This window comes from Rhipicephalus microplus, chromosome X (assembly GCF_043290135.1).
Source record: "Rhipicephalus microplus isolate Deutch F79 chromosome X, USDA_Rmic, whole genome shotgun sequence".
In the NCBI taxonomy this organism is placed as follows: Eukaryota; Metazoa; Arthropoda; class Arachnida; order Ixodida; family Ixodidae; genus Rhipicephalus; species Rhipicephalus microplus.
The window spans coordinates 249,341,805-249,354,896 of NC_134710.1; the positions used below are offsets into that span (position 1 = coordinate 249,341,805).

The window sequence follows — 13,092 nt, forward strand, 5'->3', positions numbered from 1 at the left end:
GAGCTTGAAAACATCGATCACTTTTTACTTACTTAATTGCTGACGTTTCACAATTGCTGACGTTTTGGGCCACAGTAACAGGAATGTGTGCATGGCTGTTTGCGAATTTCTTAGATGTAAGAAGATTTACTTAACTTTATTTCTACCGGCCATAATCTAGTAGTTTAGAATTCTTATTGATTTATTATTTTCAGTTAATAGTTCTGGACTTTTTATTCGTACTTAGCCTTATGATTGTTCGATTTCCATAATCTCTAGATGACTAATAATTAACTTTCCTTTATCTAAACTTTAAATTCGTTTTTCACGTTATATTAACCACCAGTTTAATGGCACTCCCCCGTGGTGGGTCCATGCCAAACGTACAAGCAAGCAAGCAAGCAAGCAAGCAAGCAAGAGGTCGGCTTGCAGAAAGCTGGTTTCTAGCGTGCTACACAGAGATGTACGTCCTCACAGATATGTGCACATTCATCCAGTGACGATTCGCGGTTTGATTCGCAGCACAAATGAACACTGGAAACTACAGGCGCCGTGTCCGAGCGATGCAAACCGAAGTCTGCCCTTTCCCTGTTCGAACGGTTGCTTTGTGCTGCACGATGGCAATCGTGTGTTGTAACCGAAGGTAAGATTTTATTGTCGTGCGAGTGATTTTCACGTGTGACGTTTGATTCTTGCCCTCTTGCAGCACCAAAGCTTGTCGTGGTCGTAGCTCTCCTCCGGTTCTGATGGTAGGGCACTCGGGGTATATGCATCGAATAATGTGACGTACAGCCAGCCGTCGACGACCATGCTGACGCCAGTCTTGAACGCCAGCTTCCACCCCTTGGCGTTAATACAGCTGTCCACGAAATGCACGCTTGCTTCGTGCGATGTCATTGCTGTCCAGCCTCTTGATCCACCTCTCGCATTGATAGCAATTAGGAAGTCAAGAACGCCGAATTGCGACGTGCACGCTCCAATCCCCTAGCTCGCGTCGAATATCCGCAATAACATGCATTGTTGTCTGCGTGCCGATTTAGCCCTGTCCGGCATTATAAGTTGACATCTTCCTTCGTCCGGCGCGAGACCTACGGATAAAATGCGGGCTTCTCAAAATATTCCACGATAACTGCAGATGCTGTTGTACTACAGTCGAAGCATTTTTCTGAAGTTCGGGTACACGTACGCTGGCACAATCCGCTCTACGTATGAAGGACATAGTGTCGATCCTGCCGCATTACCCGGTCCAACAATAGGCTGCTGTGATTCTTCATTACATCATTTTCACCTTCAATCGCGTCGAAAGCAAGTGCGTAGAACATCGCAACGGTCTCGTTTGCGAAGCCTCGAGTTCGCTCGCTGGATTTCGTGCCGACCGGTTGTGCCTTCACAATCTCCGACGACAGCGTACCTCTGGCCGACTGGACTCGTCCTACGCCATCTCCTGACGCCGATAAGAGCTCTCGTCGAGTGGTGTCCCGTCCTCGGACTTCTGCGACCGTATCCATCTTTCCTATCTTCTCTTTACTTCCTTTACGGTGTCTAGAAATATACTGCCTTGTGTGCTGAGCGTGGACTAGGAGACGGCCCCGCAGCTGATGACTGCTGGTGGCGCCCGCATGGTGCGCTGCTGAGCGAGTGGATGCATTTGCGTTCAATCCTTGCGCTCCTCAAGCGCTGCCGAAGCCTGCAGGAGGCCGAGCCGCGCGAGGCCAACTATTACTTTTCTGCATTTTCGGAGTGTTTTTTTTTACATAATGCTTTATTGTATAAGAGCTACTCGATTGCTTTCACTGTACTAGCGCTTTGCAATACCAAATGAAGATCATTTCGTGGCATACATTTCGCCATCCGCTGCTGCCCGCAAAAAAAAAAGATGCAGATCCCACGTAACTTTGGGAATCAATGCTATGCAAGGTGACTCTATGGTAATTTTTAATAAGTGAAAGATTATGAAGTGGCGTTAAATATATGAAAGAAATTGGGTAGTCAACACTGGGAGTAGCATTGGCGTTTCACGAACATTTGGCTCTTCTTGCTAAGTATTTCGAAGACCCCAAGTTAAGCGGGTGGTCGTGAGGCCACCCAGACGTAGGCGATCAGACAGACAGACAGACAGACAGACAGATTATAGATATTATATATATATATATATATATATATATATATATATATAGCTATATAGCTAGCTATCTAGCTATATATATAGCTAGTTATATATATAGCTATATATAGCTAGCTAGTTATTAGCTAGTTATATAGCTATCTATATATGTAGATAACTAACTAACTAACTAACTAACTAACTAACTAACTAACTAACTAACTAACTAACTAACTAACTAACTAACTAACTAACTAACTAACTAACTAACTAACTAACTAACTAAATAGATAAATAGATAAATAGATAAATAGATAAATAGATAAATAGATAGACAGATAAATAGATAAATAGATAAATAGATAAATAGATAGACAGATAAATAGATAAATAGATAAATAGATAAATAGACAGACAGACAGACAGACAGACAGACAGACAGACAGACAGACAGACAGACAGACAGACAGACAGACAGACAGACAGACAGACAGACAGACAGACAGACAGACAGACAGACAGACAGACAGACAGACAGACAGACAGACAGACAGATAGATAGATAGATAGATAGATAGATAGATAGATAGATAGATAGATAGATAGATAGATAGATAGATAGATAGATAGATAGATAGATAGATAGACAGATAGATAGACAGACAGACAGATAGATAGATAGATAGATAGATAGATAGATAGATAGATAGATAGATAGATAGATAGATAGATAGATAGATAGATAGATAGATAGATAGATAGATAGATAGATAGATAGATAGATAGATAGATAGATAGATAGATAGATAGATAGATAGATAGATAGATAGATAGATAGATAGATAGATAGATAGATAGATAGATAGATAGATAGATAGATAGATAGATAGATAGATAGATAGATAGATAGATAGATAGATAGATAGATAGATAGATAGATAGATAGATAGATAGATAGATAGATAGATAGATAGATAGATAGATAGATAGATAGATAGATAGATAGATAGATAGATAGATAGATAGATAGATAGATAGATAGATAGATAGATAGATAGATAGATAGATAGATAGATAGATAGATAGATAGATAGATAGATAGATAGATAGATAGATAGATAGATAGATAGATAGATAGATAGATAGATAGATAGATAGATAGATAGATAGATAGATAGATAGATAGATAGATAGATAGATAGATAGATAGATAGATAGATAGATAGATAGATAGATAGATAGATAGATAGATAGATAGATAGATAGATAGATAGATAGATAGATAGATAGATACTCAATGTGCGTTCAGTTCGCTTAGAAATGCTTCGGATTTATTAAGCAGACATTTTGACATGTCAGCCTTATCTTGTGTCCATGTCTCACCCTGCATTTTTAACCCTTTGCAGCCCAGTGTCCACACATGTGTACCGAAAATATTTGTGCAGTGGAATCCGAATATCCAATGCATTGTCGTAAAAATCGGTTTAGGAAGTTACTCACTCAGAATTTCACAAAAAAACATATGTAATCCCACTTGTGAACATCTGTGAACAAGCAACGGTAGGGGTGCACAGTACAGTGGCGTTATATTTTCAGGTCGCCTGTAGAGGTGCATTCCTGCACAATTTTGGTAAGTTCGCTTTAAAGTCAAAGTGAATGTTAGATTACTCGGCCTTAGTCAAAAGAAAAAGAAGGGTTAATTTTGTTTTCCTGTATGCTTTCTAAGAAAGCACTGTGAACGACTATAACTTTTTAAGTTGAGTCGTTGCATGCAGCCTCCACATTTGTAGACCCCAGGCCTAACGAATTCGATCAAGAAGATAAAACGCCGAGTGGTAGCAGGAACCGCTTCGTCGCCGAGTGACTCTGCACAAAACATTGTATTATAGCTCAATACACTTCTTGTAAGTTATGTTTAGAATTTATTCGCTTTATTCTCTACGTACATAAAGCGATGAAGATGCCATAATTTCCGAGACGACTAGCGACAAATGTTCTGATAGGAGAGCAGCAACAATCATAGAGTCTAAGCATAGCCATCAACAAGTGAAGGCCCGTTAAACAATGCTACTGTGATGATGAAGCAACGAGTTTGAACATAACCATGAACTTTTTGGTAATGATCAATGACGATAAATATGACAACGAACACGAAGTAGAACTGTGGGCAAGCAATGTGCCTTGAATGGCGAAAGTAATGCTGTTGATCAAAGCGTTGAACATGAGGGTTACGGCGTTAGTGATGAGACAAATATGATGAAAATGATTCAGAGTCACTAAAAAGTAGCCACATGAATGGTTACGATATTATTGATGAACGCTTTGATTACGGTAACTAGTGATTATGGTAATTGCGTTTATCCAGAGTAGTCGGCAGGTAATGTTATCGCGCACAATGAAGAAGCATTATGCACCTGTAGTAAATGGTGTACCCAATGACCACATATGTGGATCACCTGTTCGTTGTTTGTTTTGCTCTTTTTTCTTAAACTAAAGGTAAATTTTTCAAGTTTTCGGTATCCCCCCCCCCCTTCGAATGAATTTGTACTGCTTATACACACAATACTTCCGCTGAATTGGCTGTGTGAAACAAAGGGTTCAAAAGACGATATGAGTCATCAAGTAGCTACCTTCAATAGTATTCTTTCCATTCTCAAGAATAAGTTCTTTTGCCAACAGCCTTGGGTGCCGCTAATTTGTTTTATATTTCTTTTTGTAGGAACGAAACACCGTTATATATATATTTTTTTCTTTTTTTTAGAACATGGTCTATCGTTGAGCCTTCTATAAGTCTATCACAAAGAAGCTATGGGCGCAGGCGCAGGCGCTGTCATCCCGCTAGCGCTGAACTGTCATGAATTATTGGTACATTACAATCTATAATTTGGGCGGTATGTACCACCCAGTTTGCTTTTCATCAATCATCGTAATCATCAACATAAAAGAGCACGCACACACAATCTTTTTTCTTTTTCTCCTTGCACCAACGCATAAAAGCTCTTTCTCGTCGATTAAGTGGGCAAAAAATGTTTAGGCATATTTTTTTATTAGAAGAAAGGTATCTTTCAAGATTGTACCATGATTTGTATATGTCGAAGTTTATATGTCTGTGTTCCCGTAGAAACACAACTTCTGGATATTTAAGTGTCATGAAGGGATAGCCCATGCATGTAGAAAAAATAGCTCTCATCCACCCTGTACGTTGCCTCAACAAAATTTTCAAAGCCACATGCAAGTGCACAAAGTCCATTTCATAGGCGTGCCAACAAAAACAACTGTGCAATTTGATTCTAAGCATAAAATGTGTGGGCTGTTTCCAACACCTCACACCACAAATATTACAGATCAAGCAGTATAGTATATCCCAAAAGAGCTAAATAGATTCTCTTGGAATGCTCTCTAAATAAATCCCACGAATAAGAACAGACTGTGACGCAATGCAATTTGTTGCTGTTTATACACATTATTTCGTATATACATGGTACCAAAAGTACAATAAAAAAAAAGCAGCGACAGTATAAAACCCCACGGTACATCTTGCGTAGAAAATCTATGGACGGCCTAATTATTATCCCCTTAGTTTGGGCGTGTCACTATACGGTATAGAGACTGGGAATCATCTGTGCATATATGGATGTTCAAAGAGATGTATAAACGACGCCGGGATGCTACCCTACTCGTACTGCATGCGTTAGTAATTTTCAAAGTTGATGCGCCATTGTTGCACAAGCGAATAATCGGAACACGCGTCGCCTTCGGGGCACTCGGGTGGAACGCAGAGGAAAGTCTTTCAGGTATGGTGGACGTTCACAGGCTGCCATTCTCGATAAACAATATACAAGGAAGATGCCGTATATGGCCCCACAGCGGAGTGCCACACCGCCACCCTCGTCGTCATCCCACAGCCACTGCAGCGACGTCGCTGCAGTAGTCATCGAACGACAGTGTGGCGGCGCCAGCGCGACTCCGCGGGGCCGGACGTCTACACCATTCTCTAGTCGTTCGAATATAAGCGCCCTTTCTGGAGCGCTTTTACCAGCGTCCTTCCCGTTCGCTCCAGGTAGAGCCAAGCTGGCCGGATGTTGACGTGGTCCCAGGCATCAGTCACTGCAACACCAACAGCACAGAGCCATGCACAGCGTGCAGAGGCAGCAGTTCTTCCAGCAATCGTCATCCTTCTTTTTTTCGTGCACGACCCTGCATGAAAAGAGCAAGCGCGCATTGAAACGAATAAAGCTCTTGTGTTTCCTTCAGCTTTAACTTCATTAATGTTGGACGGACAAAATAGCTTTCGAGACTGCTGCTGCTACTGCCGATTTGGATGCCTTGACAGGAGGAGACTGACCTTGTAAAACCCATAGCTCCGCCGCGGTGGTCTAGTGGATAAGGTACTCGGCTGCTGACCCGCAGGTCGCGGGATCGAATCCCGGCTGCGGCGGCTGCATTTCCGATGGAGGCGGAAATTTTGTAGGTCCGTTTGCTCAGATTTGGGTGCACGTTAACGAACCCTAAGTGGTTGAACTTTCCGGAGCCTTCCGCTACTGCGTAGCTCATAATCATATCGTGGTTTTGTGACGTTAAACCCCACAAATCAATCAATGAATAGTACAAACCATATAGCGCTCACCAAAGCGGGTATCATCGCCACTGATAAGTAAGTATTTGTAATTTTGAAGACAATAGTCTTTCTTGAGGTACTTCGACGCAAAAATTTTGGTCTGTCTGTCTGTCCTTTTGTCTGTCCGCCGAAACGATACCCGAAACGGCCAAAATTTAACCCCATTCGCAGTGCCCACCAATATTGGTCAAGTTTCAGCATTCCTACATGTTTAATTGTCAATTAAAAAGCAATTATTGCGCATATCTGAGGCAGAATAACAACACGTCAATATTCTGTATGTGTCTCTTTCTTCTAGAGAAGGTACAGATAAGTAATTCTAAGGACCGTGGCGTTTATCACGTTACGCTGACAATGCAATGCTATGCATGAAAAGGCAAGTGTTTCCAACGCTTTACTCAGACGACACGGTGGTGGCACCTACCCGTCGCTTTGCGTTCTACGCGTTACCCCCTCCGAGACAGGCGCGCACGCCATCCTTCGTTTTCGAAGATAACTGCCAGATAGCGCTCATATCTCACGTGCCTCAATGCGCTTGTTTGCCTCCACTGCACGCATTGATGCACTGTAGCGCAGCTCCTCCAGAACACAATTCACCGATTTCCTCGCGCAGAACATCAAATAAACGGTCTGTTCACTTTCTCCAGACGCAAGAATATCGCAAGAATGACATTTGCAGTGAAACATGCAGATACGGGGCCAGATTTTTTTCAGGTGTTGTTTTATTTGGACATTATTAGTCATACAAGATTTACCATGCGAACGAAATGAGGCACAAGGAAACAGGTAAAGCATGCTTTCTGGCGAGGTCTACATTCCGGGTCACGAAAACAGGACAGTTGGGTGCTCGGCGACACAATATTTTAAAAAAGCAGGAAACACAAATGTATCACGTGAAAAATAATCCACCAAACATGGACGAAGGTTCACCAAACGATGTATTCGTCATTCAGTCTTCCTCCCGCACGAATACAAGCTATATTGTCGAAACATTGGTGCCAGCGACGTTCGTTTCAACAATTTCTCAATAATAACTATTGTTATTGAGAAATTGTTAAAACGAACGTCGGTGGCACCAATGTTTTGACAATAGAACTCAAGGCGTATTCATTATAGGACATACATTTCAGTATATATCTATCAGCAGAGCTCATGGTAAGGTAAACAGCACAAACGTAGATCAAAGACCATGCAGACAGGGCCAGTACCATCTACAGCCTTCGTTCTGTGTCTGCGCTGTTGGCAATGTTAGACCGAAACTTGAAATTTACTATCGTAAGTTTGCCTGTTTGCTCTAATGCTCAAGAGTTCTTGTCTTAATTGGTAACCCGCGAAAATTGAGCACCTCGCAAACAACAATTTCATACCATATAGGAGTACTGACTACCGGTGTGAGCTTGGTTCACACGAAATGAAAGTGGACAAGTGTTTCTATTGATCGGGTCTTTGTTTCCCTGTCTGACTATAGTTACACAACCACGGGCGGGCAGCAGCATGGTCAGTGTAATATGTCTTAAACTGGGCGTGCCCTGTTTCAGAGTAAGAAAAACATGCATGTTTTATAAATTATACATTGCGTATTAAGCGTGTCTTTCTACCATGCTTGCACTGGAAGCCAGAATGCAATCTATGACAGAGTTGAGTAACACAGGCATGGTACAAATTAGTTCTAATGAAGTAATTTGTAAGCCATTTCTCCACCAACAAGGATTTACCAAGGAACTCGCACACTTCCTTGAAAAAATAAACTAACAAAGGTTATGTAGATAAGTACAATTTGCCAGCGTACAGATCTTGGTTTGTCCTCTCTTCCTTTTTGTTTATTCGTGCGTTTGAACTGACAGTTATACCATGCATATCCAGCTAGCCCAACTTTCTATTCTGTTAGTTTTACCCTTGCGTTATATTTTAAAATCCTACAGAAGATAAGTTCATTAACTATGCCTTTTTTACATAGGCTGTCTACATTTATTTTATGCGATACAAAGCGCCACATTGTAAATCACCCTTAAATACTACACATTTCTTAGAAGTGTCTCTTAACGGGAAGGGTACCAGAATCTTGGAGGAACACCAACATCATTTTAATCCATAAAGAAGGAAACGTCAAGGACTTGAAAAATTACAAGCCGGTCAGCTTACAGTCCATTCTCTACAAACTATTAACAAAATTATTATCTAATAGAATTAAGGCGACATTGGACTTCAATCAACCAAAGGACCAAGCAGGATTTTGTACAGGCTACTCCACAACAGACCATATTCATACTATCGATCAGGTAATAGAAAAGTGCGCGTAATACAGCCAATCCCTATACATAGCTTTCATGCATTACGAGAAGGCGTTTGACTCGATCGAGACAACAGCAGTAATGCAGGCACTACGGAATCAGGGCATCGTAGAACCCTACATAAACATACTGGAAGAAATATACAGACGATCCACTGCTACCACAGTTTTTCATAAACAAAGTGACAGAATCCCAATAAAGAAGGGTGTAAGGGAGAGAGAAAGGATCTCCCCAATGCTATTCACCGCATTTATAGTGGAGGTTTTCAGGACCCCAAATAGGGAAGAGTTAAAGCTAAGAGTTAATGAAGAGCATCTTAGTAACCAGCGATTTGCTGATGACATTGCCTTGATGAGTAACTCAGGAGACGAATTACAGCTCATGATTACTGAATTGGACATGGAAAACAGGAGAGTAGGTCTGAAATTACCATGCACAAAACTAGGGTAATTTGCTACAGTCTCGGCAGAAAACAGCACTTTGCGATAGGTGGCGAGATGCTGTAAGTCTACATATTACAGGTAGTAACCGTGGAGCCGAATCATGAGAGTGAAATGACTAGAATAATAATAATCTGCCACTAGCTCTCAAGAGAAATGTATACAACAGCTGCATCTTGTCGGTACTTACCTACAGAGCAGAGACCCAGAGGCTTAAAAAGAGGCTTCAGCTTAAATTGAGGACGACGCAGCGCGCAACGGAAAGGAAAACGCTAGGTGTAACCTTAAAAGACAAGAAGAGAGCAGAGTGGCTCAGGGAACAAACCGAGGTTAAGGATATCATAGTTGAAATCAAGAAGAAGCCGGGCACGTAGCATGTAGGCAGGATAACCGCTGGTCATTAAGGGTAACTGACTGAATTCCCAGAGAAGACAAATGCACGAAGGGGAGACAGAAAGTTAAGTGGGCCGATGAGATTAAAAAGCTCGCCGGTATAACGTGGAAGCAGAAACCACAAGACTGGGTTGATTGGTGGATCATCGGAGAGGCCTTCGTCTTGCAGGGAGCATAATCAAGGCAATGATAATGATGATGACGGTGATGATAATTCTGCAGCTTCAAAAATAAAGCAACGTCTTTTTCTGGTCACATTTTATTGCGAATTAGTTGATGTTACAATCCAATGTTTCCTGCAATATCGCAATTGTTTTTCATAGCAGCCTCTCTGCGCACAGACTATTGCTGGGCACTTGCTGATGAGATGATATAGTGGATGTGACACACGACACGACTTAATACAAGTTGTTCGTGCTTTTCTTGCTCTCTCTCCCTCTCTCTCTCTCTCTCTCTCTCTCTCTCTCTCTCTCTCTCTCTTCCTCTCATTTTTCTCTTCATAGCGCGCCTTTTCGTGCTGGGTCGCCTATTACAGCTACCCTCTGGTTAGCTTCCCTGCTACCTACGTTTTGTTTACTTAAACATTCAGCTATAGCTCCTATGTCCTCTGACATAGTATGTTGATGCTGCACCCTGTACTGCCATATTCCACAGCATTTGGAACATCGCCTTTCGAAACCGTCTTCTGTCATCTGTGACGATAAAATTGTCACGCATATATTAGTCGATCATCGTGATAACTAATGGCAAGTAATAAATCAATCAACACGTGATAGCGTACCTTTTATCCCAGTCGCTTCAAGGCAAGCGGAAGTTTTTTGTTTTCCATTTTGAATCTTCGCTTGTAGGATTATATCACAATCATCCACAGGGGTATTGAGAACTTGATCTCAAGAGCGCAGGCCGTACCGACTCGATTGATTACTTTTGTTGGAATAACGCAAATGTCACTTCAGTTTGACAGACCAATAAGGCTAAACACGGAAAGAGATAGGGAGAACTAGAGGATCGAGACCAACTTGGTAAAAGTGGTCTGGCTTAGTGCGGTTCGCTATGGAAGCCTCGCACACTCATTCCACAGGCATGGTTTAAATCCCGCAGTCCTTTTTAACCAAATGCGCTAATGCCCTCAACGTGCGTCTACATAAGTACATATACAATAAACTGGCAAACTAAGGTTCAACGAGTGCTCCTCTCGAGCTGTTGAACTCGGCAAAATATCGGTGACGCGTGAGTAATGCACTTAAATCTCTCATGAACGGTGCCTATTCTTTACTGATTGCGACTGTGAACAAAAACAATGATAAAACAAGGAACCCAAACACACACGCACAACATTTGGCAAATAATTCTCACCACACCTTACTTCCCTCTTGTTCTTTTTTTTTAAGATGTACCGCGTTGTTTCTATGTAACACACGCGTGAAACAACAAAACAGGAAACAAAAAATAAAAAACAAACTAGGGGAATAGAAGCACTTTCCGGAGGCAGCACCGTCACATCTTAACGCTTCGACGGTGCCTACGTACCTAAAATTACTATCCGTCGAGATTAAATTGGCCCGGACAGTTCCGGTAGGATGTCGTTCACTTTCGTAAGCGAAGCGCAAGAAAGTTTAACGTTAGTCTGCAGAGCCCCATCATAACTCTGCTAGTTAAAAAGTGCCGAACTTTCTAGTGAACGGCTGTGGGAAGATTAAATAGAAGCGACGCATATAGTGTACACCATTAACCGTTGGCTGCGCCCATCAAGCTTATGTTAGCTTTCCTTTCCTGTGCCTTTCCATTTTTACCAAGATCAGAGCACCAGTCTCGCGCTAACAAGCTGCGTTAACAAGGGTGGCCTGGGCGCCAAGCGTTTGCTCGTTTCCTTTTTGTGTGACGTCGTCAGGATACGAGCAATTGTACCTCTAGTAAAGTTCGAGCGCCTTTGACGAGTTGTAATCTCGTCAGAACGGTGTGTATTTCGTTGCAGCCATGGAATATCTCTGTTCTTTTGTTACTTTATGGCAAGTTTTAACCTATGAGCGGGATTGGAAACCACCATTTTTTATGGACATTCCAAATGTGGGAAATGCCCATGTCAAAAGTACAATACATAGCATCGATCTGTTTGCGCCATCTCTGTGCTTGAGGATATCAGCAATAGCATCTCGGTATTCCCAGCTAAACGGGTTCAAAACAATTTCCCAAAGGCTTTTCATGACATGCCACACATTCCTGTTCGATGCTGTCATTATAACCAGCAATGTTACGTACGCAGCATTTAAAAAGTGGATGTGCATTTCCCTGGCAACTCTACTCTGTTTTATTCTGCCAACATAACTCCGATATGCAGCCATGCGTCAAGATAAAATAAACAAAAAAGGGAACCTAGCCCCTCCAGAAGCGATCACGTACATGAGTCTTCGTAAAAAAGACGCCTATATACCATACGAAGGAACGTGTTGAAGTTTTATAGAGTTGAGGCGCCGTATACAAGCAGATAGCTTGGTGCGAGTGGAGTCAACACCATCTGCGGAGCTGAGTGGTTCCCTTTTCTCGATACTTCCTGCGTCAGCTCAAAACTTCCGAAAGGCGCAGCCGGCGTGAAACGCTCTGCGGTAACGGAATAAGCGAATCCTCGTTGATTCACTAAATTCCGCTGTCAGGTACTTGTCTTAAACTATCATCAGCTTAGAGTTGGTGTAGTGCCCTAACACTAAAGGCCTCATTCATACGTTATTTTAGGGACATTTTTTGAAGCACTATTTTTTTCTATCAGTAATTACTTCGAATATTAACTCTCTGGTTGTTGAATATCCCATACTGCTCGCATGAGCTATTCGTGAGAGAAACGACCGCGCTAATACCGTTCTCACGGAGGTGTCGCTGTAGTTCCAGATGCTGCGCAAAGGGACCCTCTAACGCTTGAAAACATTGGTTCTGACTGCATAACTCATACAGTGGCGCTCACCAGAACTATTGCGAGCGCAAATGACAAAGGAAGGCGCAGGCCTGTGATTTATTAAAGGTAATGTTAAATGCAAACGCGGCATTGCATCGAAATAGCAATTACACTTGCATTTCTTTTTACTTGAGCACGGTTTTTCACTGAATGCTGAAGGAAATAAAGCTGCGTAAATTTTTCAGCTTGAAAGCTGTACAGCCGGTCAAAGAATGCACCGAACTCTACGGTGATGGAGGAAACGCACCGGGAACGCTCCAGGTGCCGTTGTTTAAAGAAACTAATAAAAATGTTCAGAGCGTTAATATATAGACGCCATC

General features: G+C 42.0%; 1 protein-coding gene across 5 annotated transcripts in view; it reads right to left on the minus strand.

Annotated features, from left to right (window-relative positions):
- Window positions 1–5,110: 5,110 nt before the first annotated feature.
- The window catches only part of LOC119161612 (uncharacterized), a 28,443-nt gene continuing 20,461 nt past the window's right edge, over window positions 5,111–13,092 (minus strand). For all 5 annotated transcript variants that reach the window (XM_037414171.2, XM_037414173.2, XM_037414170.2 and 2 more), the window contains exon 3: window positions 5,111–6,280. In XM_037414171.2, the coding sequence (XP_037270068.1) occupies window positions 6,184–6,280 (97 nt within the window). In that variant the 3' untranslated portion in view covers window positions 5,111–6,183. The remainder of the gene's footprint in view (window positions 6,281–13,092) is intronic.